A 24,112-nucleotide genomic window follows, 5' to 3' on the forward strand; every position below is an offset into this window, starting at 1 on the left:
TTGAGTCAATATGAATTTTTATTAACACACATTTGTCAAAGTCTGTACAAACCAAAACATTCTTGTGTTTTAAAATGTCCATTATTACAAACATACAAATAAACAAAAGGTGTTACCAAAAGTTAGCTACTCAATTTCATGGTAAAACAGTGTCATGATTTTTAAAAAGCAAAATTTTAAGACTGAGGTTTCTTCTTTCCCTTTTTGGAACTTGTGGAAAGTTATAAAATGTGTGGATTTGCTTTATATTAAATGCCAAGGCCTTAAAAAAAGATTTAGTATAAAACTAAATATGTGTTTTTATATTGTCACCTCATGTAACAGAATTTCTCAAGTCTTTAAAATTAAAAAAAAAACCATGACTGTAACTTTTTTCACAATCTATTCCCCATAGTCAATGTAAATGCATCTGAAAAATATGACAGTTTATCTTTACCTAAAAGGTTCTCATTCAAAGAGTTACAAAACTGTTGAGCACTGCCATTTCCCTTGCTTAAAAGGGAAAATTACATCCCCTACTAAAGCAACATGGTCCATTGTTTCTCTTATCAGAAGGAAGCCACTCATTTCCACTTCTGTGTCCAATTATATGCATGGATCCACCGTGAGAATGTTATCACAAATTATAAGCACTTGCTTCTAGGAAATGCCTACCAAGTTAAACTTACTGCTACAGTTTTGGTAGACTGAGGTACAAATGTCACTGCCCTCATGATTACCTCGAACTCTAGTACCCCACTGCATTAACAATTCCAAGGTTGTTGGTTTTATGCTGTTTCATGGCACACTACACATCTCTAATTCCCTTCACAAACATCACACAGAGGACCTGAGAGTATGGCTAGAAATGCAAATCTATCTCCTCTCCTGGAAAAGCAAATTGACGTGCCTATTGGGTCAAAGGAAAACAGGACACAAATAATTCTGGCTGAGGCCAAGCTGCTTCTGAGAAGCACCTATTTTCCCTACATTTCCATTAAAGGCAGGGAGTGTACAGGCTGGAGAAGGTACGCTGATATCATTTCTCCCAATCAGACTCAGAGTCCATACTTGAGCAGCTCATACTGACCCCAAAAATGCTCTGTAGTTCAAATATTCTCCCATTTTGAATCTGCTCATGTAAAAAAAGAATGTTCTCTGACAATGGCCCAGTATGACAACTGATACAAGTAAAGGATATTTTTTTAAAAAGAAGTGGCAGTGTGAGAATTTAAAATTAGTCACATAAAACAATCAAGAAAGGGGTGGGGGAGGGAAGCGTCCAGTATAACCTGGACAACCTTTCTTTCTGCCCTTACTTAAAAAGACAGACTGTTCAAATCTTTGCTACCTCCTTTCAGTAGCTTCTTAAACGCTCTTCCAAGAAATCCTTCAAAAGGCACTTAACTCCATACTTATGCATTGAATTGTTTCACTTTAGCAATCAGTTTTTAAGACTCGAAGGTAACAAGAAAAAAAAAACATCTGATTCTTTTACTAAAAGCTAGAGACTTTTTTTAAGAAGCATCACTTTTACAAGAAGAACAAGCTAGGTTACCATTATTCCTTTATCAAGAAAAAGGTTCTTTTTTAAAAAATAAATAAAACTCTGGCTATACATAGTACAAAGTTCATACATAATATACCTGGAAAAAAACCCAAGAGTATACCCTGAAGCAAAAGGTTTATTGGAGAGAGAAAGCCTCTTCCATTGTACCAAGTCTTAAGGTGGCAGTTTTCAAAGTTCAGAGGGTGGCAGTGATATGTAATTAATGCCAAACTATTTGCTCATGGGTATGGCAGGATGCAATGATGGACAAAAAAAAATCATTCTGCACATAACACTGAGCAGCGACCACCACACACAAATAGTAGTACCAAAAGAGAGAGAGAGAGAAAGAGTAGTAACTAGAGAATGGGAAGGGGGGAGCAGGAGAAGAGAGGAGTAAGAGGGTGAGAGAGAGGGAGAGAGCACGAAATCCCAAACATTCAGGCATGCAGTCATAACACAGCACAAACCAGGTGTTTCCATTCAGCCCACTGCAATCGCACAGAGAAGGATAACTATAATAAAATAGATTTCTTAAGAAAGCTTGCAATTCCCAGAAAACAGCCACGTCGCCAACCCTAACCCAGGAACCCATTTGCTGTTGCTGGGAGCCTCCTTGTCGTCTCTCAGGGAGAGGTTATAGTTCCTGACTTCTCGGACTTCTTGCTCTTGGACAAGGCAGCTGCCTGCTTCAGGAGCTCTCGGTTTTTGGCCTAAAAAACCAGTGCAAGAAGGATATTTTAACAGGATAGGGTATTTTTTTCATGCAGATGCTAAGGCAGACAACGTAGAGGGTCAGGAAGAGATGAACAAATTCTAGAGGTAGAAAATGACAGACAGCTCTAGGGCTTGGTTCGGGGGAAGAAAGTATTTGCTGGAGGTTAATCAGTGAACTTTAGTCTCCCGAGATCCACTGTTACAAAAGGATGCTCTATGCAACAAAAACAAACCATGGAGGGCCTTAATGTGCTGGATAAACGGAATTTATAATTCAGACATCTGGAATCACATCTGGTTTATCCAAAAATCAAATAACACACTTATCAATTCCACTTTTTTTTGAGGGAAGAAGATCAGAACGCACCCAAAAGTGAAATAACAAAAGGTATCTGTAGGGTGGATTAATGTCATCTGTCAATACTTTGAGAAAAATGGTATCTAAGAGACGATCACTTAAAACACAATCAGCTAAATATACCAGAGTTACCACATAAAATAAGCAGTCACCTGCAATTGTTCTGTGACTTCTTTGTGGGTTTTCTCCATCTGGTTCATTTTGGCTCTCATCTGAGATTCTTGGTATTGAAAATCAGCCTTCAACTCTGTGATCTGAGGGGAAAAAAGGCAGAGTAACCAGAAGAAATTTCTGAGCAATGAAGAATGTTTTGGTACCAGAGAGCTAACTGGTCCCTCAAATTAATGAAATCCAGGGTTCTCCTGAAGATCCATACCTAAATCAAAGCCAAAGAATTCCATATCCTACTTTTTCAAAAGATTTCCTGAAAATTACACAAAATCCTGAAGTCACGTTTCTGATACTTAACACTAGCAGGTTTTAGTGATTTTATGTATTTAATATATGCCAATAATCCTCTGATTACTCACCTCCAAATATATCAGTGATTACACCACAATACGATTGATGGTTTGAGAAGCCATGAGAATAACAGATGCTATAATTTACTGAATTTTTACCCTGTTCCAGGTGAACTCTTTGATTATATTACCTCATTCAATACTACAACCCTGTGTGGGGGGGTATATTATTCTTCCCATTTTACCCATGGGAAAACCTTTAGAAAGGATTAAGTAACGTGGCCAAGATCATACATGGTAGCAAGTGGCAGAGCTAGAATTCAAATCCCAGGCCTTCTTCTATTGACTATGCTATTCAAGGAGCACAGAGAAGAAATATGTAAATCAGAGAAGCGATATGTGAGCTGAGTTTTTTTTTTTTTTTAAAGATTTTATTTTTTCCTTTTTCTCCCCAAAGTCCCCCAGTACACAGTTGTATATTCTTCGTTGTGGGTCCCTCTAGTTGTGGCATGTGGGACGCCGCCTCAGCGTGGTCTGATGAGCAGTGCCATGTCCGCGCCCAGGATTTGAACCAACGAAACACTGGGCCGCCTGCAGCAGAGCGCGCGAACTTAACCACTCAGCCACGGGGCCAGCCCCATGTGAGCTGAGTTTTGAGATAAAAGCAGCAACTGGCACATGAGGTAAGGAGAAAAGCATCCAAGCAAAGAGAGCAGTATGGGCACAGGCAGAGTGTGAGAGAACTGAGAGCTTGTTTGAATGACTAGTGAGCACGCAGAGTGGCAGGAGATGAGGCTAGAGATAGGCAGGCACGATGTGGAAAAGACTGTGTTCCATGCCAAGGAGTGTGACCTTGATCCTGAAAGTCATGGAAAACAATCTACTATTTGGTTTTGCTCCTTTTAAAATCCTAACTTTGCAAAGCACTAGAAATAAGTGTTCATTTTACGTCTACTTTGCAAAAATCCTTTTATGTGCTGCCATTCTGACCTAGTCCATGAAGAGAATATACCTGAGTCCATTTTCATCTGACAGTTATGCAGTAAAGTGGAAAGAATATGGGTCTCTTCCCATGAATCTCCACCCTACTGGCAGAAGAAAGCATAGCACAGTAGAAAGAACAGTAGAGTCAGAAAGACTTGGGTTCGTTTCTTTGTTTGTTCTGCCATTTACTAGCTGTGTGATTTGGACACGTCACTTCATCTCTTTGGGTCCATTTCTTCACGTGCAAAATGAGGTAGAAATTAGAGGGAAAGAATGCATGGGAAGATTCTAATGTTATAAATGTCTTTATTAGCCATTCAGAATGAATCATAGCATTCTGAATCTTGGCACAAGACAACATATAGCCTCAGGTTAAAAACAGAGGGAGGAGAACTGATTGGAACCCTCAGAAGGAAAACATTGAAGGCACTCTTCATCTATGAAATGATGATGATAATAATTCCTACCTCAAAGGGTTGTTATGAGGATAAATGAGTTAACACGTATAAAGCACTCAGAGTCAGACACACAGTAAGCATCCAATAAAAGTTAGCTATTGTTATTATTGTTAACATATTAAGGCAAAAATGAGATACTCTCTAAGAACCTAATAATAAGAAATTATAGACATAAATCAGAACAAAGATGTAAAAAGATCTCTTAAAGAGGGAGGATGATTCTTAGACCAGAGTAAGACTTCACTGAAGATATTAAGGTGTTTAAAGAGTGGGTCACTCAGGAAGGGAGCTGTCAGCAATAGAAGCAAAGTGACGCAAGAGTCATGGAGGAAGGCCTACCTGAACATTGTCCAGGGAGGAGGGAGACCTGGCCCACATACTTTGAGTATTACTGTCCCACGGACACGGCCATCCCAATAATAGAGATGGAGGCATCAGGTTCTCTTAGCCTGAGAGCATTAAAAATTCCAATTACATAACTATCTCCTCTTGTCCCAACTCCATGCTCATTTAGCACTTTTTGATTATGACCTTCCAAGGTAGCTCGTGCTGAGGGTAGTACAGTCATGCATCGCACAACAACGGGGATACATTCTGAGAAACGTGTCACTGAGTAATTTTATCATTGTGGGAACGTCATAGAGTGTACTTACGCCAACCTAGATGGTATAGCCTACTACACACCTAGGCTACATGGTACTAATTTTAGGGGACCACTGTCATATATGCAGTCCGCTGTCGAGCGAAACACTGTTACGCAGCACAGCACTGTACTCAGTTATATGCTCCGCTGTGAATTAAGAGGGGGCATCGTAGTTTTACACACCATCTCTGTAAGCTTGGTTACCACAAGTCCTCCCTGAGATGCGGAAGCTCCCTCCAAATGCTGAGAAGAATCAACTTTCTCAACCCACTTGACCGAGGCAAATTCACCATGGTAATACCACGCCATGAGTCATTTTGGCACACAGCAAGCCTCTCCCCAGGATATCCCAACCTTACAAATGGATCTCTCTCAAAGCATCAATGGTGAGTACCCAACAAATATCAGTTAGAGTTAGCATCGTGCCCTATCCCACATATCTTACCCTCACATCATTCTGGTCTCAGAGGCATTAACTAAACCGTACCTTCTTCTCTTTCTCTAAAATCATTTGATCCTTTTGATGCAGCATCTTCTTCAGAGTGGCCACTTCTTCCTTCAGTTGAGCAATGATGACAAAGTGGTCAGTGCCTGGTGAGTCCAGAGCCAGGTCTGGGGAAAAGCTGAGTGGAAAAATGGATGGGAAAAAAACCTTAACTTGGAGGAACAGACTTTTTTCTACCTGAGGACACATCACAGGCCACTTGACTGCAGACTCAAGGGCAGGAGCAACTACGTGAATTCCCAACATTAAGCACAATGCACTATACATGCCAGACTCAACAGCATTTGCTAAACTGCACAAGCAAGGTGGTCATCAGATAACTGCAGCAACCCAAACCACAACCTGCAGCATTCCTGCAGCAGCATCTCTCACACTCAGGACTGAAATAAAAGCCATTTCACAAGAGCCAAGGATATTCCATTTCAGGTTTATTGAAGGTCTCCAATTATTTATGGGTGAAACAGTCATAATTTCTTTGTGATTAGATAATTTCCCTAGAATCTGGATAAATTATGAATTGTAAGCCCATGCATTTTTCTTTAAGGCTCCCCACAAAGTTTGTCTTTTGGTTCTCCGTTTTCCACCCCAAAGCTCTGTGATGTGGTGCAGCTGCTGAGAAGCTGCTGCATTCTACCCCGGGAGAGTCAGTCCTTTTTTAAAATGATAATAAGATGACAAAATTAATAGGAAGGAAGCCAACTTCCCCTATACTGCAACTGGCCTGTTGATTATCACTTCCAATACCAAGAATTCTGTGACATTCAGTTAGGAAAGGAACAGAGAGGTGACAAACTCCAGAGTCACATCACAACCTGGGTTTTCACTGAAATTACCCCTGAAATTGTATGTACAATTCTGTGTATACATACAGTGGTTTCTAGGGTGAGGATTCGTAGCTTTCATTGTTGGTCAGAGGTGTCTTAGACCCAAAACAAGTTAAGGAATCACCACAGAGGGTCAAATCCTGCCCTTCCCTAGAGACTTCCCACAGGAAGCTCTTTACTTTTCCCAGGGCAATCTTTAGAGTAAAACACAAACCTGCTTTTCCTAAGCAGACACTGGACTACTGATTCCAAACTCTCTGTACCAATATAGCAACAATTCTAGTTCCGCCTTGCTGTTGGTTCTTTCCTATATCTTTAACCCCATCTAATACCCAGCATTTCTCCACACAGGTAGAAACTCCAAATAGCAAGCCAAATCACTGGATGTACCTCCTCATAGTTACCAAGTTAAACATTTCTATAGCTAGAATGGGCAGACATAGTCCATTGATAAGAATATTGTCCCTCAAGTCTACATCAAGCATATGAGAAAAACGTTCAAAGCATGGATCAATGCTTTCATAACTGGTGAATATGCAGAATTACTGGGTAATAAAAAGTAAGTGCAAAATAATAAAACAAGGCATACAGGAGAAAATGTTGGAAGGACCCATCAGAGTCTCCACCAGTTTCAATACCCACCAAGGGACTGTCTTCCCTCAACCCAACAGACTCTATTTAAACCCATAACTAGAGTGATGAAGGAAACGCAGTAATGGGCTAATATAATTAACTTCTTGTTGTCCCAAAAGCTCTTAATGCTCTGCTCTACCTGCTTCTTGAGAGAGGATTCTTCCCATACCAATAAATTGCTGACAAAACCAGTTGTGTCTATCCTGTGTTAGGGCCTGACCTTTCCAACTCTCTAACTTCTAATTAAGAACTGCTGGGAATCAAAATGAAAAAAGATGGCTAGATGAGAGCAAGGCAGAAAATTAGATCCAGTCTCTTTCCAAATACCTCACTACTTCTCCAGGAAGCTTCTTATCTTTCCCAAAAGCTTTTAATATAAGCACAATCTTCCTCAGCTTGAGCCAAAACCTGCCTTCCTGTCATTCCTGTCTATTGGTCCTGGGTCTGTCCTCAAAGGCCACACAGAATAACTCTAATCCTTCAAGTGTATTTCAGAAGGAGAATAAAATAAAACTACAAGGAAAGGAGGAGAATATCCTTTAGAAATAACAAACCACAAGGTGTGGTAGGGCATCACTTATTGTTGAGAGTGCCTTTTTATTGTCAATAAAATAATAAACAAACATGATCAAAAAGTAGCTGGTGCATTTTCTCAGGGAAGGAAAGCTAGAAATGAACTCAAGATTTTCCTCAAATTGAAGTTTTTGTTAGAATTTCAACATTAAAAAACATGAAATGAGTGGCTGTGAATTCTGCAGGATACTAAAAAATAAAAAGACTAAGGTATTTTATAAGTATAAAACCATTAGAGAAATGGTTTTATTTAAAAAAACCCCTAAAGTAATATGTTCTCTTTGTACAATATGAAAGGCTAATGGGTAAAGAAAAAGAGGAGGAAAAATAATCAAACATGCCTCAATATTTAAAAAATAAATGAGAGAGGAGAATATGGTGGTATCAAAAGGTCAATGGGAATAAAAATGAAATAAGAGCATACATTTTAAAAGTATATGGATACTTTATAAGTGGGGCCAGGAAAGTGGATTGTGATTAATTAAAAACTGGGAGGCAGCTGCAACAATAGACAGTTCAGAAATGAGACTGGTAACATCTGGTACAGAAGTGAATTCGAGATAGATATTCAGTAAAAAAATTTTGGTCTGCATGACATTTTAAAAAAGGACTGTCAAAAAAACAAAAGCTTGTCAGAAGGAAAGGCAAGGAAAAAAACACAACAAGTAAAAAGAAAAGGAAAAATGTAATTTACCTTGTGCTATGAACTTTTAAATAAAAGAAATGCAAACAAGTGGAATAGACTAAGACTGCTAATGCAGAAACATTCAGTTGGAACTCGTATATGCATGAAAATAACTTTTGTGGCAGCAGAAAAATTTTATAAATTTTCAAGTTGTTAGTGTAAATTATTTTTAAAAACTAGCACATACATTTCAAGAAAAAATTATCTTTTACTCATTCTCTCCTGATCCAGCATCTGCATTGGGCTGTCTTTCTACATGCTAAGGAAGCATGGATTACCCCTCAGAGACTGAGCAACACTGCCTTACCTCCAACCTGTCTCTGCTGTGCCTCTTGAGACCGACTCCTGCTCTGCCTGGAGGAGGCTACAGGCACAGATCACAGTGAAAAGCATCCAGCCATTGACTTCTAGAATTAGTATGGGGAGTTATTTGTGGACTGCAGAATTCACCTGCTATTAAATCCAGTTATATGTTCTTGTCTGAATGACAAGATTAGACTTATAAATAAATATCAGTACTGCCTGTTAATAAGATAGCAAGTGGCTAGCGTAGTGACCTTACAAGGTTCTCTGACAACCACAGACTAGCGCCAAGGGACACCGTAAAATGTATTCCTGTTTCAGGAACTGTGTATGCATTTCAAATGGAAGTGTGTGCACACACTTCCATTGGCTCACCTGTCTCCATTGGTCGTGATTGACTCAAACTTGGATTTTTTCTTTGGGATTTCATTTTGAATTGAAGACGTAGAAAGTGTTTTCTGGCTTTTAATGGCAAAAAATAGAGACAATTAGAAATCAAAGATTAATTAAACATCAGAGTGAAAGTCCGTCAAATGGGACCACCATAACATCATAGCTCTTCTTTTTTTTTTTTTTTTTAAAGATTTTAATTTTTTCCTTTTTCTCCCCAAAGCCCCCCAGTACATAGTTGTATATTCTTCGTTGTGGGTCCTTCTAGTTGTGGCACGTGGGACGCTGCCTCAGCGTGGTCTGATGAGCAGTGCCATGTCCGTGCCCAGGATTCAAACCAACGAAACACTGGGCCACCTGCAGCGGAGCGCGCAAACTTAACCACTCAGCCACGGGGCCAGCCCCATCATAGCTCTTCTATGCAAGAGATAATTATTCTTGATTATTAAAATCCGCCAACGTGTTTGATTTCATAGGTCCCGGATGCATGGGTAGTCCGTTTCCACGGGCCCCCCAAATTCTTGGCATTAATTAAATATTATCTGCTTTATTAACAACTATGAGAACAGAATTAATAAAACTTCAATAAGAAGTATAATCTATCCTATAGCTTAAAAAGTACTTTTATATTCATATGCATATGAAGATGCATATGCAATGTTTCACATGCATCTTATAATTCTGTGAGGTATATACAAGGTATTATTTCCACTTTGCAGAAACTGAAGCTCATCAAGGTTAACTGATCTATCCATGGATAGACAGCTGGTTAATAGTGAAGCTGGGACTAGGCAGCAGGTTGACATATTTCAACTCCTAGTCCAATTCTTCTTCACTATATCTCTGTGAATCTACAACACTAAAAATCAGTTGTAGCCCCAGTAAGTTCACCCTCTAAAACTGGTCTGCAACTCTTTCACTTTGATGGATGTCCAACTGCCAAGTCTAAAGGATGCTGCAGACCCTGTCTGACTCGACCTCTTTTCAGTATGTGATACCCTTGACCATGACATCCTTTCTGCCCCCAGCTTTACTGATAAAGAATTGGCAAATATAATTGTACATATAAAGTGTACAATGTGATGAGTTGATATATATGTACATTATGGAATGATTACCAGGATCAAGATAATTATAATTATCCATCCACCACCTCACACAGTTAACTCCTTTTTTTAATGGTGAGAATGCTTAAGATCTACTTTTGCAACTTACAAGTATAAGATACCATATTAACTACAGACACTCTGCTGCATATTAGATCCTCAGAAATCCTTCTAACTGAAAGTTTGTACCCTTTGACCTACATCTCCCCATTTCCTCCTCCCCCAGCCCCTGACAATCATCATTCTATTCTTTGTTTCCACGAAACTGGCTTTTAAAAAAAATTCCACAAAAAAGTACTACCACACAGTATTTGTCTTTATCTGACTCATTTCACTTAGCCCGACGTCCTCCAGGTTCATCCATGTCGTCGCAAACAGCAGGATTTCCTCCTTTTTTATGGCTGAATAATATTCCATTATATATATACACCACATTTTCTTTATCCATTCATCCATCGAAGGACATTTATGTTGTTTCCATATCCTGGCTCTGATGAATAAAGCTGCAGTGATCACAGGGGTGCAGATACCTCTTCGAGATAATGACTTTACTTCCTTTGGATATATATCCAGGAGTTATTGCTGGATCATATGTTAGTTCTATTTTTAATTTTTTGAGGAACCACTATACTGTTTTCCACAATGGCTGTTATCAATTTACATTCCCACTAACACGGTACAAGAGTACCCTTTTCCCCACAATCTCGCCAACATTTACCATCTCTTGTCTTTCTGACAACAGCCATCCTAATAGGTGTGAGGAGACACCTCATTGTGGTTTTGACTTGCATTCCCCTGATGATTAGTAATGTTTAGCACCTTTTCATGTATCTATTGGCCATCTGTATGTCTTCTTTGGAAAAACATCTATTCAGGTCCTTTGCCCATTTTTTTAACTGGATTATTTGCTTTTTTTGCTGTTGAGTTGTATGAGTTCTTCATATATTTTGGATATTAACCCCTTATCAGATATATGGTCTGTAAATATTCACTCCATCCTTCTTGAGTGCTTCTAGAGTTCTGTTCTCAGCCTCTACCTGAGTTATACCACTCAAAAGCTTGGTTTCAACAACTACCTACCCATTACAGGAACTGGAAATGGGTGTTTCCCAGATCAGTGGCATCAGAATTTTCTGGGATGTTTATAAAACAGTGCAGATTCCTGGACTCTATCCTAGATCCTACTGAATTAAACTCTGGCATGGGGCTGCAGGAATCTGCATTTTTAAACAATTTCTATTCCCACCGACTTTTTTTTTCTTAAAGATTGGCACCTGAGCTAACAACTGTTGCCAATCTTCTTTTTTTTTTCCTGCTTTCTCTCCCCAAATCCCCCCAGTAATAGTTGTATATTTAGTTGTGGGTCCTTCTACTTGTGGCATGTGGGATGCCGCCTCAACGTGGCCTGATGAGCAGTGCCATGTCCATGCCCAGGATCTGAACTAGCGAAACCCTGGGCCACTGAAGCAGATTGCGTGAACTTAACCACTAGGCCATGGGGCCGGCCCTCCCACTGACTTTCACGTGCTACCAATGGCCCGCCTTCAAACCTCTCTTCTGAGTTCTAGGCTAAGATCTCACTAAATAATTCTTCTTGATGCTTCAAACTCAACTTTTCAAAAGTGAACTACTTTTCTCCCCTTTCTATATCCTCTCAGTTAAAGATCAACCTACTCATGCAAGTAAGAAGCCTGAGAATTATTGTTTACTCACCCAGCTCCTGCCCATCTGTCTGATCATGAAATTATCTAAGTTTCTTTGTAATTCTCCCTCTAAAGTATCTTCCTGAATCTGCCGCTTTGATCTTCAGTGCCACTGCCTCAGTTGAGGTTCTCGTAGTAACATCTCTTACCCAGACTCTTACAAAAAAGCATCTTAACCAGCCTCTCTTTTTTCTCCAATGCATTCTCCACAATAATCAAGGTTAATTTTTTACTGACCTCAGGATCAAGTTCATGCTCCTTAACAGGTCTGCAGGGTCTTGTTTCCTTCATTCCTGGGCTCCCAACCATAAAAGGACTTGCAATTCCCCAGGGTTCCATGTGGCTCGTGCTCTCCATGCTTTTGCAATGCTATTACCTCAGCCTAGGATGTCTCTGCCCCTTCCTTATCTGATGATTCCGACTCATCCTAAGATCCAGCTCCAACATCAGCTCTTTTCTGAGCCTTCTTTGCCTGACTTCCCAAAGCAGTTAATAACTATTGCCTCTCACATCAGTATCCTGACATTTCCACTATGGTGTCCATTGAATTATACTGCAATGATCTGATTACAGGTCTGTTTTCCCCACCAGACTGCACACTCCTGGTGAGCAGCGTGATTCTTTTATTCATCTCGATTCCTAGCAGAGTTCCTGGCCCATGAAAGTACTTAATAATGTTTGCTAAATGAACAAACAAAATCATAATGGTAATAACAACAAAGAGTAACTAAAATGTACTGAATGCTTCCTACATGCCAGTTATAAAACTAATCATTACGCATGTGCCATATAATTTACCTTCACAACAACTCCATGAGGTAATACTATTATTTCCCTCATTTTACAGATGAAAAAACTTGCCCAAGATCCCACACAGACAACCAGTAGAGACAGCATTCAATCCAGAGCCAGAATTCTTAACAACACTACAGATACTCTGAAAGGAAACTTAAGACAACAATGAAAGGACATCTTTTTGACTGGATCCCACAAGGACAAACCTAGAACATCTATCAACCACCTGGGCAAATATGCATTAAAAAGCTGAATTCCTCAGAAAGTGAAATGTCCAGTCTTCTAGGGAGATAACTCACTCTAAGTGTGGGAGAACATTACACGGGAAAGTGGAACAAGTTCCACAAACTTTTCAGACATAATACAAACCAAGTCAGGAAATCCTGACACCTTAAGGAAGTCTCTCTGCCCCTTGGGAGATACGTGAATTGCAAAATATGACAAAAGAGATTCCTCCTATAGACCAGTAACTAGAGAGAAAAGAATAGGAAAAAAATAGAAAAAAACCCCTACAAAATGGTATCTTTCATGGCTAACTGTGTGAGTATTACTTCTGCGTTACCAGCATCTCTAGTCCTATCTTCTGCATCTTGGGGCTACCTGTTATAATGGCTGCCACCACTCAGTCGACTGTACTGCTCCTTCTCCTGGTGGCTGGCACGCGAAGAGCTGCTCAGGTGCTTCCTCTGCTCTTTAGTCTTCTGAAGGACCCGTTTGTATGAAAGTGTGCACAGCCAGCACAGCAACTTCCCATCTACCTGAAAGATACGGAGACGAAGATAAAGAAGAGGGAAAGTAGTCTACAGGCACTCCAGAACTGGGGTACTGGCAGCTGGAACTTCTGGGTTAAGGCCCACCTCTGCCACTTCTGAGCTGTGTGACCTTAGGGAAGTCATTTAAGCTCTCTCTAGCTCAATTTCTTCGTGTGTAAAATGAGGGCTAATAGTACCTACTTTAGAGGGTTGTTGCAAGGATTTGGTGACATATATGTGCCAGGCACATAAAAATTGCTTAATAAATATGAGCTGCTAATTTGTTTATCTTTTTGTTTCATTTTTCTTCAACTTAACAAATATAGACCAGAGCCAAGTTCCCACAGGATTTCTAAAGACACACATACCTCCACGGTGCTCATTAAGGAAAACTCAGCAGGGAGAAGACACAAGATGAAACATAAAATGTACACTTCAGTTTTAATACCTTATAAATGGTTCACAAAATAGTATGTTAGATATCTTTTCTCAGATGGAATATCCCCAGAAAAAGACTGTTGGGCAAGTGGCTTCCAGGGCCCCAGTCCCTGGTGGTAGCCTACCATGGCACTTTATTTAAATTAGAAAAAGTCGATCCCTTTGGGCAGAAGCAGCTCTGTACCAGGGCACAGGGTGCAGGGCTAGGAAAGTAGAAGGGGCTTCCACAATCCTCTGAAGCTGGAGTGCTTCTGTGCAGTACTCAGACTGCAAACCTGTCAGTGGGGAAGCCTGGAGTAGGTGGCAGGACAGGTGGGCTGGTTGGAATTACTTAGCTTGGGGAGGGAGTGTGCTGATATTTTACAGAATTTCAGTTTTCATGTCTTATTGCTGAAATTAGATTTTGTGCCCCATCTTGAACATGGGTAGGCTATACTGTCATTTATCTAAAGTATTTTTAATCTTGTTAGCAAAAGCCTCTTTGTACCCCACCTCCCGAACCCACTGGCAAGCTCATCAGTCTGAATCTATCCACTTCTTTCCAATTTCACTGCTTCCACCCAAGTACAGCCATTCTTCTCTCTCAACGATCTCCCTACTTCTTCTCTTGGGTTTTTACAAACCACTTCCACACAGCTCCAAAAGTGGGCTTCTTAAATGTAAATTTGATTATATCTCACCTCTCCTTAAAATCCAATGGTTTCTCATCATTTCTAGTATAAAATCCACTTTTTACCATGGCCTATGCTGACTTAAATGTAGCCCCTATCCGCCTCTATAACCTCCTTCCCTGGTCCATTCTGCCTTCTTTCTGTTCTTCCCATGTGCCAAGCTCATTCTTGCCTTAGGGTCTTTTCACAGCTGGTCCCTCTTCCCGGAATCTTTGCCTCCAGAGCTTCCCAGGGCTGCTACCTTCTCATTATAGTTTCAGCTCAGATGTTATCTCCTTGGAGGCCCTCCTGATTGCTCAGTCTAAACTGGCCTCCCCAGTCACTCTCTACCATATACTCTACTTCTTCAGAACACTTATACCTAAAATGCGGGTGCATTTATTTCCTTGTTTGTTCTCCCCCATCTCTCTCATACGCACAAATATAAGCTCTGTGAAAGTAAGGTCTTGTCTGTTTAGTTCATTCATATATTTCCAATACCTATAACAGTGTCTGATATGTGATAAGCATTTAATTATTTGTTAATGAATGTAGGAATAGACTTTGAAATGAAACTTTGATCTGGTTCATTTCATGGTTATGGCATTTTAAAACACTTTGGAAGACTTTGCCCAGAAAAGAGCTTTCACTGAAGAAGAATTAGAAAACAAGGCAACTCCACTGAAAGAGAGCCAGCACTGAAGATAAAAATTACATACTGAACTACAGGACGCTTTATTTCAGATCTCACCTTTAAAAATATAAAATCACCCTCTGAGAATTAAACTATCATAAAGAAATAATCCTAGGTAACACTGATTACTTATCATGTACCAGATTTCTTTTGAATGGCTTTACACATAATAGCTCAACCTTCATAACAATGCACAAGGTTTGATCAGCCTCCTTTACAGATGAGGAAACTGAGGCACTGGCAGATTAATTTGCCCAAAGTCACACGGCAAATAAGTCAGACTTCAATGTGGGCATTCTAAGTCCAGATCACCCATCCTCAATCCCTAAACTTAACCCCACTAAAGTTTATGAACGTGTGATTGAAGATGCCTAAAAACATCCAAACTCCTAAGATAGGACTGTAACTAAGAACGCAGAAACTTAATGAATCTAATGTAATCAGATTAATAAAAATTAGCTATTCCTATTAATAACAAGATAGTTACCATTTATAAAAAGATTTAGCTATTCCTATTAATAAGATAGTTAACATTTATTGAGTTTTATTATGTGCCAGGCTCAAAATTAAGTGTTTTATATACCTATCTCAATTAAATCTATGTCCTTGTGAAGTAGTTACTGTTATTCCCATTGGAAAGATGATGAAATTGATGCATAACAAGAGTAAGTAACTTGCCCAGCTGGGATCATTCAGCTGGCTTAGGAGTGGGATAGGACCCAGGTCTGAGGGACTACAAAGCTGTGCTCCAACTATTATTATATGCTACCTCCTGATTACTCATTTATCTTCTCCAGTATCTTGATTCAGGGAGGAGGAGCCTGGTTGGCAGGCAAGAGTATTCTAACCACTGGAAAGTTATACCCTTCCATTGTAAATTAACGAATTTGGTTAGCAAGAGTCAGCTCTTGAGAGCCTAAGCACCTCTGGACACTGAAAAAGAGTTTCTGAACTGCATTCTTTGATTCAAAAAATATTTATTGAATACCTAGTATGTGCCAGGCTGCTGGAAATATAGCAGAGAACAAGATGAACACAGAGCTCACATTCTAGCAGGGGTGGACAAACATGTAAGCAAATAAATAAGATAATTTCTCATAACGTACATGTTATAAAGACTTAATAAAACAGGGTAATATGATAAAGAGTGACGGAGGGAGTTAGTAAAAGAAGCTCTCTGTGAGGACATGGCATCTGAGCTGAGACCTGACACAAGGAACCAGTTAAAACACTCCGGAGAGGGGGCCGGCCCCAGGGCCAAGTGGTTAAGTTTGAGCGCTCCGCTTAGGGGGCCCAGGGTTTCGCCAGTTCGGATCCAGGGTGCAGACATGGCACCGCTCGTTAGGCCATGTTGAGGTGGCATCCCACATGCCACAACTAGGACCCACAATTAAAAAATATACAACTAGGTTCTGGGGGGATTTGGGGAGAAAAAGCAGGAAAAACAAAACTACCCTCCGGAGAAGAGTATATCAGGCAAAAGGCCAGCCAGCACAAAGGTGGGAATGAGACTGGCATGGCTGAAGGACTGAAAGATGGCCAGTGTGGCTGGAGCAAGGAGAGAGGCGAGGAGTGTGATGGCAGATGAGACTGAGAGTCAGATATGTGCCTTGCAGGCCATGGAAGGAGTTTGGGTTTTATTCTAAGTGTAAGCGGAAGCCAGTGGAGGGTTTTAAACAGGAGAGTACCTTGACCAAATCGAAACCATTTTGATTCCACCAAGGTACCTTTATTCCACATAGAGCTTCCCTCTACATCATTTTCTTGTGATCTTTAACTTCAACAGACAGAAATATTTAAAGAGCCAGAGAGTAAAACTGTTAATGACTATATCTTGTTTAAGTCACAATCTCTCCTTTACAGAGTGCTATAGAATTTTGCCAATCACCACTTTACCTATATAGGATATTGTAATTCAGATTCTCATGAAATACTAACTCATGAAATGTTAGAATATGATGGCCCACATTTGATAAATGAAGAAAATACAGGCTGAGTATCTTCTTCAAGGTCAATAACAGAATTGGGAGAGAAACGGAGAAGTTTTTCTCGATTCTATGTCTTTTTAACACAATTAGCCCACCTTAATTTCTCTGAAACAGAAAAAAAAGTCAAGAAAAACACAGAGATTTACCTTCTTTCTATCATCTTTCCTGTCAAATGCACACTGCTGCTTGCACTGTTCACAAGAATATGGTGGTCCATATTTCTTCTCTGAATTTGTGCAGCGCTGGCATTTGTTGCCAATAAATGCTGCAATTATGTTGCAATACTGACAAGGTTTGGGCTTAAAGAGAAAAAAAGGGGTCAAATAAGAACATTATAAAATACCAGTGCACTTTTTAAAACAATGATTCCTATTACACAGTCCATTAATCATGGTAAAAATGTACGCTCAACTTCATAAATTTCCTTTTACACTGATCAAATACAGCCCAATTCCTAACACTACATAAAGTGTTTTTCTGCACAGGACTATTGATTTCAAAATAAATTAACGAACAAATAACAAAAACCCAATAGTGTATATGCTGGGACTTCTATGAGAAATTTAACAGAACCAGCTCTTTGGAGAAATCAGCAAGTGCTTCCAAATTTCTGAAAAGGCCTCTTTGCCATTATCAGTGTATAAACATGTTGGGAGAATGATTGCAAGGACACAGTATCCCAAATCCTAACACTGAGAGAAAAAAAAAAGCATTCATCAAAATGAATAGTCAACTGCTACCAAACAAAGAAGTCAAGTCATAGGATCCATCTTTCCCCTACTCTTTCCATACCAGTTACTGAAGCCTCTCAAGGAAAATTATAATCACAATCCTGCCATAGCGACTATAAACCCAGAACTCCTCAATACTAAGTATTAGCTAAGTTTCAGAGCTCAAACACTAGATAAATACGGTTACTACATTAACAGTCCACAGAACATGAGGTTCCCAGAGACCTGAGTACTCACTGTTAGGTACAGAGAAACTCTACTTACTGTTCCATACAGCTGCACATTCTGAGCACATTTCTTGCATATTGTATTGGTTTTACTGTAAAAGAAGAAAGAGACACAAGGCTTTTATAAGAAAAAAGTTGTTTTAGTTAGAATAACTGAAAACTGATTATTCCTTAAGCTCAGGAATTTGCTCATTGCTAAGTGCCAAGGTGAAATACGTTCTGGACACTTGGTTAACTGAAGGTTGAGTTATCTGGCCAATAACTCTTTTAATTATTTTGCGCGTTGCTTTTTTTTTTTAAACATTTTATTTCTCCTTATTCTGCTGAAAGCCCCCTGGTACATTACATAGTTGTATATTTTTAGTTGTGGGTCCTTCTAGTTGTGGCATGTGGGACGCCGCCTCAGCATGGCCTGATGAGCGGTGCCACGTCGGCGCCCTAGATCCGAACAAGCAAAACCCTGGGCCGCCGAAGCAGAGTGCGCAAACTTAACCACTCAGCCATGGAGCTGGCCCCTATTTTGTGGTTTTTAATTTTATTAGCTCAGACAAAATGAGACTTTGGCTAAAATGGAAAGTTATTTCTGATTATGACAACTCCAAGTATCACTAAGTAAAACTATCAGATATGGAAAGGACCCCCAAAAGAATATTATGTTAGACTGAAATGGACTTGCAGAAAAGAAAATAATTCTCCTCAATTCAGATGAGTAACAGAAATTTGAGGTGGGGCATAAAGTATATGTGTTTGGAATATAAATTTACAGATTTTATCCATGATGACCTTATTCCGTCTATGCTCCCCTCTGTAAGTAAAAGCATATGAAAACCCCAAATGTGGAGAAATAGATGCTATGACTAAATATTTTGTCAATATTTCCAATTTATCGAAGAGTAAAGCACTGACAAAAATAAAAAGGTCCTTTGCCTTCTGAAGATCCAGAGGTTATCTTACTGAAATGCCTGACCTGATAAACTGCCTTGAGAAAAAGCCATCTTCAAATAAAGTCTCACCCTTCACAAAGGGAGGTACAAGCAAATGCCTGATATGCAAGAACAGTTTAAGCAGTGCTCTGGGGCTAAAAATAAAAGCACACAGAAATCTAGTCTATCCACTATTTTTGACTATTTTCCCATACGATTCCTATGAGAATGACCATAAAGTTAAAACAGACAAAAGAAAAACCTCAAAGTAGAAAACATTTAAATTAAAATGAGACATTCAAACAAAATATTTCCCAGGGAAATTTTCTGCCATTTTAAAAAGGCAGTACAAGAAGTGAAGTACACTGAAAGTGACCTCTAGAAAGAGGATTGGCATCAGTGGTTCTGTGATGTTGCACATTTTGGTTTATACTTGTATTTATTACCGAAGGAGTGGGGTGTATTATATATATATATATATATCAATATACACAAATGCTCTGACATCTTAGAAAACATGCAAAGAAAAACTATTTCTATGATCCATCTTGAATTAAGTTTTACGTATGGTGTAAATTAAGGGTCAAACTTCATCTCTCACCCCACACACACAAAAATTCAGGACAAATTATAGATCTAAACACAAAAGCTAAAACATAAAGCTTCTACAGTATATTCTGTGTTTCCATTTACATGAAGTTCTAGAACAGGTAAAATCAATCTACAGTGAAAAGGAAAATCAGAACAGTGGTTGCCAGGGGGAAGCGAGGAGGGTGTGGAATGACTGGGACGGGGCATGAGAGGACTCTCTGGGGTGATGTTAATGTTCTATATTTTGATAGGGTTTGAGGTTACACACACGTATACTGTTTGTTAAAGTCATCAAATGATGTACTTAAGATGTGAGCATTTCACTGTGTGCAAATTTTACCTCCAAAAAAATAAAGCACCGTAAACAAATATTGAACCCTAGTTAATGATATGCACACTGAAGTGTTTAGGGTCAAGCATAGTGAAGTCCACAACTTTAAAACGCATCACAAATAAAATGGATTAATGTACTGATGGATAGAGAGATGGATAGAGGTAAATACAGTAAATGTAAATTACAGAATCTAAGTAGTGGATATACTACTTAGTGGGTATTTATTGTCTAATTCTTTCAACTTTTTTGTTTGAAAGTATTCATAATAAAATGTTGGGGAAAATATCCCTAGAATTGAAATGAGGCTAATTAAAATTAGGCTTCTAGGGGCCGGCCCCATGGCCGAGTGGTTAAGTTCGCGCACACTGCTTTGGTGGCCCAGGGTTTCCCCTGTTCAAATCCTGGGCGCGGACATGGCACCACTCATTAAGCCATGCTGAGGTGGCATCCCACATGCCACAACTGGAAGGACCCACAACTAAAAATACACAACTATGTACCGGGGGGTTTTGGGAGAAAAAGGAAAAATAAAATCTTTAAAAAAATAATAATAATAAATAAATAAATAAATAAATAAATAAAATTAGGCTTCTAGGTCTATGTGTCAGCTAGCAAATGGACCTCACCCTGCTCAAGGCACTATCACCTACAGTTGCAGTTCCACAAAAGTTGAACTCACTATACCAATCAACCAGTTTGCTTATATTGAAAAGTCCCCCAAAGACGTGTGCTCACTCGCATCTAAGTGTTTTTCACACTTTTAAAAATGATTCACACAAGGCAAGTGAGTTTCAAATGTGACTAGGGCTAACAAACCCTTTATCAGGATTGTCACACTTCCAAAAGTATCTTCTTTTGTCTTATAAATTCTTCAAGCTCTGTACGTAAACATACTGGAACATGAAGCTCATGTTTTATTGTTGTGGGACTGGTCTCCTACTGTTAAGATCAAACCAAAACATAAAATTGTCAAGGATCTGAAAAGTAAATAACTAAAAACTTAAGCAATCGGGCCGGCCCCCTGGCTGAGTGGTTAAGTTGGCGCGCTTTGCTTGGTGGCCCAGAGTTTCACCTGTTCGGATCCTGGGCACAGACACGGCACCACTCATCAGGCCATGCTGAGGCGGCGTCCCACATGCTACAACTAGAAGGACCCACAACTAAAAAATATACAACTATTTACTGGGGGAATTTGGGGAGAAAAAGCAGGAAAAAGAAAAAAAGAAGATTGGTAACAGTTGTTAGCTCAGGTGCCAATCTTTAAAAAAAAAAAAAAATTTAAGCAATCAGGGAACAATATGTGTATTTTACACCCATCAATGTGTTAGAACAGGAAATTGCGGAATCTGTGTGCAATTGATTACAGATCTGTATATTACAATGCAACTGATTACAGATCTGTATATTGAAATGCAATTACAGATTTTAAGAGGTAAAAAGCCTGTTAACATCTTTCATGGTCAACAAAAACTGTACCTCTCCTGCTGGTACTCAGTCCTACAGTAGGTGCACTTCACAACAGGGTGTGCAATCCGACATTCCTGAAATGAAATGAGGATATAATTTTAAAAGGCAGTCAGAAATGGAAACAGCCTTCAGTGGGAGGCAGAAGACCTGGGTACTATTCCCAGCATAGCCACTGTGCTTGAGTGAGTCACTTAAACTTTCTGGGCGTAGTTTTCTTCCTCTGTAATATTAGCATCACTGTCCTGCACTGATGTGGGAGTTAAGAATTTATATGGTACTAGTCATAAATTGTAAAACAAAGGTATGTATGAATAAGTCTCAGACTGAGAATCAGAAGCCCTAATTCTAGTCCTGGTTCTGCCTCTGCCACTGTGTGATTTTTGAACAGGTTCACCTGTGAAATTAAAGCGCTGGATGAAAATCATTATTGCTTACATATATAAAACTTCCTTAAAATTAAAAAAATTATATATATATATAATCTATATAATGTTACATACATAACATTTTAGGCCAAAAAAGGCACTACAAACATTTGAGTTTTCTCATACCTGGTAAACAGAGCGACATACTCATGACCATTTGAGGCAATGGTGACATACAATTATGAGTTATCCATACGAGAGACACAAACTCTGAACTATCCGGGGATATCTCAACATCACTCTCCAGCTGGCTTGGTGACTTTCAACTGTCGCCTCACCGCACTTCTATTCACTTAAATAGGCAAAGCAGGATGAAGCAACTTAAAACGAAAAAGAGAACTTGGGAGCTTTAGGGGTAAAAACTGATCAGCAGCTGGTTAGGGTGAGGACCAAAGGGCACCAACTGGATGCTGAAAAATCCTCCTTTTGCTCCGTGATCTTGATAGTGGGGCTTTTCTATAAAGCCTCGCCACCTGCGACTCTGAGACTGACTGAAAAGTGCCAGTGAGGCGCCCGAGTGTGAGATCCTCCTCCAGGCAGCACCCAACTCTGGAGTTCAGTCCCAGGCGGGGCAGGGGGTCCCTCAGTCTGCAACCAGGCAGGAAAGCCAGCCCAAGAGGGATCTCCGGCGCGCTGCTCGGGGGCAAGCAGGGAGCCCGCCGTCCCCTCCCCCGACCTCACGGGGTCCAAGAACAATTCCTCACGGTTGCTAAGCACCCGGACACGCCGGCCACTGAGGCCTGGACCGGGCCTGGGACTCCCCTACTGGCCCCGCCGGCCCCCAGCCGGGCGGGGGCGGCTCCTCTGCTAGGCGGGCCCGCCACGCCCTGCCCGGGGGACCCCGCCAGGCGTCCCCGCAGAACCGGGAGCTCCGGGCCGCGCCTCCGGCGTCCCAGTTCCCGGCCGCCGCCCCAGCCCGCGCACCTTGCACAGCTGCTGCCCCTGAGACAGCGCCTCGAAGGGGAAGCGCTGGTGGCACTTGGTGCACGCGTAGAGCGCCGCCATGTCCGGCCGAGCCGTGCTCCCCGCCCCGCCGGCCCGGCCCGCCGCTTTATCTGACAGTCTGAGGCACAAGCTGGCAGCGGCGGCGGCGGCTGGCTGCGGGCTGCGGCAGGCGGGCGGGCCGGCGGGTGCCGGCGGACCAGGGCGGGCGCGGCGGCGCTGGACGCCCGTTCACTGGTTCATTTCGATGTCCATCAAGCACGAAGGGGCGAAACACGGAGCTTCCGATGACTCTGATTCGGTCGGGATTGGAATACGCCGCTTATGACGCGCGCGGCCTCGATTATGTAAAGCGCAGTCACGCGGGGGCGCCACTGGGAGGGACCGCCTCCCGCCCGGGACCTCGGAAGCGCCCAGACTCCTCCCACCTCGCTCTTGGTTCCCGCCCTCGCTCCTCCTCTCCCCGGCCGCGGACGCAGCCGCGCCTCTCGCGATATCGCCGCTGAGTTGTGATGTTTTGGTTTCCATGGAGCTGCCCTCACGGAACCGGAGGGGCGCGGATGGGCTGAGTCCTCCGTGTTGTTGAACTAGAACTCGGCCACCACCCCGAGCCTGAAGAAGGTCGGGGGCTTGTGAGACAACCCCTCCATCATCGGGGCAGGAGGACCCCGCACAACCCTCTCACTCGAGGGAGAAGAGGAAACTAGGAGAGGCAAATTAGAGGGGTGCCCTCTGACCGAGACTCCTAAAAAAAGGGGAACTCTAGGGTCGTTGACCTCCAGAGAGAAAGAGGGACGTCCCAGAGAGAGCACCCCTATGTTGTGGAAGAGGGGTGCTAGAGTGATGACAGCACCTCCAGGAGGGAGAAGACAGATACCGTGGGAGGCGAGGCCCCCCGCCCCTGAGAGTGCTCGTGCCCTGGAGGCCCCTCAGAGTGGGATGCAGTTGCCCTGAGGCCTGTTTCCTGCTGTGTATTAACCAGTTGCACCCCCACCTTCTCTCTGGACCGATCGACCAAGTGTCATTTCCTGGCTAGGCCTGGCCTGGGAAGGCAAGCCACACCCTCCTGGCTACTCTCTCGCTCTTCGGCTCCCAGCCTGGCGCATGTGGGGGCGGTCCGAGGAATTACCACTTCGTTTTGGGGGCTTTGGCAAAGTTTCCTGCAGTGCTGGCCTTTCCTCTGCCCTGTGGCGGCCCTTGGCCTTAGATTACTTTTGGCTCTGCCGGTCGCCTGTATGGTACTAATTGCAGTTCTACCTCAACACGCATTTTTAAGATTGAGGG

General features: G+C 41.4%; 1 protein-coding gene across 2 annotated transcripts; it reads right to left on the bottom strand.

Annotated features, from left to right (window-relative positions):
- On the bottom strand, window positions 1-23,332 carry FAM76A (family with sequence similarity 76 member A). 2 transcript variants are annotated; one of them, XR_011432262.1, is made up of 10 exons: window positions 22,811-23,293; window positions 21,471-21,535; window positions 18,184-18,238; window positions 17,335-17,487; window positions 13,267-13,424; window positions 9,048-9,134; window positions 5,637-5,772; window positions 4,846-4,955; window positions 2,756-2,857; window positions 1-2,241 (listed from the first exon to the last, which is right to left on the bottom strand). XR_011432262.1 is itself a non-coding variant. In XM_023635174.2 (9 exons), the coding sequence occupies exons 1-9, from the start codon at window positions 22,889-22,891 to the stop codon at window positions 2,155-2,157; spliced, it is 924 nt and encodes a 307-aa protein (XP_023490942.1). In that variant the 5' UTR covers window positions 22,892-23,332; the 3' UTR covers window positions 1-2,154. The 2 variants fall into 2 exon arrangements, 1 of the variants encoding a protein (XP_023490942.1); XM_023635174.2 differs by lacking the exon at window positions 4,846-4,955 and having other exon boundaries at window positions 22,811-23,332.
- Window positions 23,333-24,112: the final 780 nt, after the last annotated feature.

The sequence above is a fragment of the Equus caballus genome, chromosome 2 (genome assembly GCF_041296265.1).
Source record: "Equus caballus isolate H_3958 breed thoroughbred chromosome 2, TB-T2T, whole genome shotgun sequence".
In the NCBI taxonomy this organism is placed as follows: Eukaryota; Metazoa; Chordata; class Mammalia; order Perissodactyla; family Equidae; genus Equus; species Equus caballus.

Coding starts and splice junctions, on each gene's coding strand:
- FAM76A (XM_023635174.2), bottom strand. CDS start 22,891: ATGGCGGCGCTCTACGCGTGCACCAAGTGCCACCAGCGCTTCCCCTTC. Junction 17,488..18,183: donor ATGTGCAGCTGTATGGAACA/GTAAGTAGAGTT, acceptor TTTCTCTTTAAG/CCCAAACCTTGTCAGTATTG. Junction 2,858..5,636: donor TTTTAGAGAAAGAGAAGAAG/GTACGGTTTAGT, acceptor TTTTCCCCTCAG/ATCACAGAGTTGAAGGCTGA.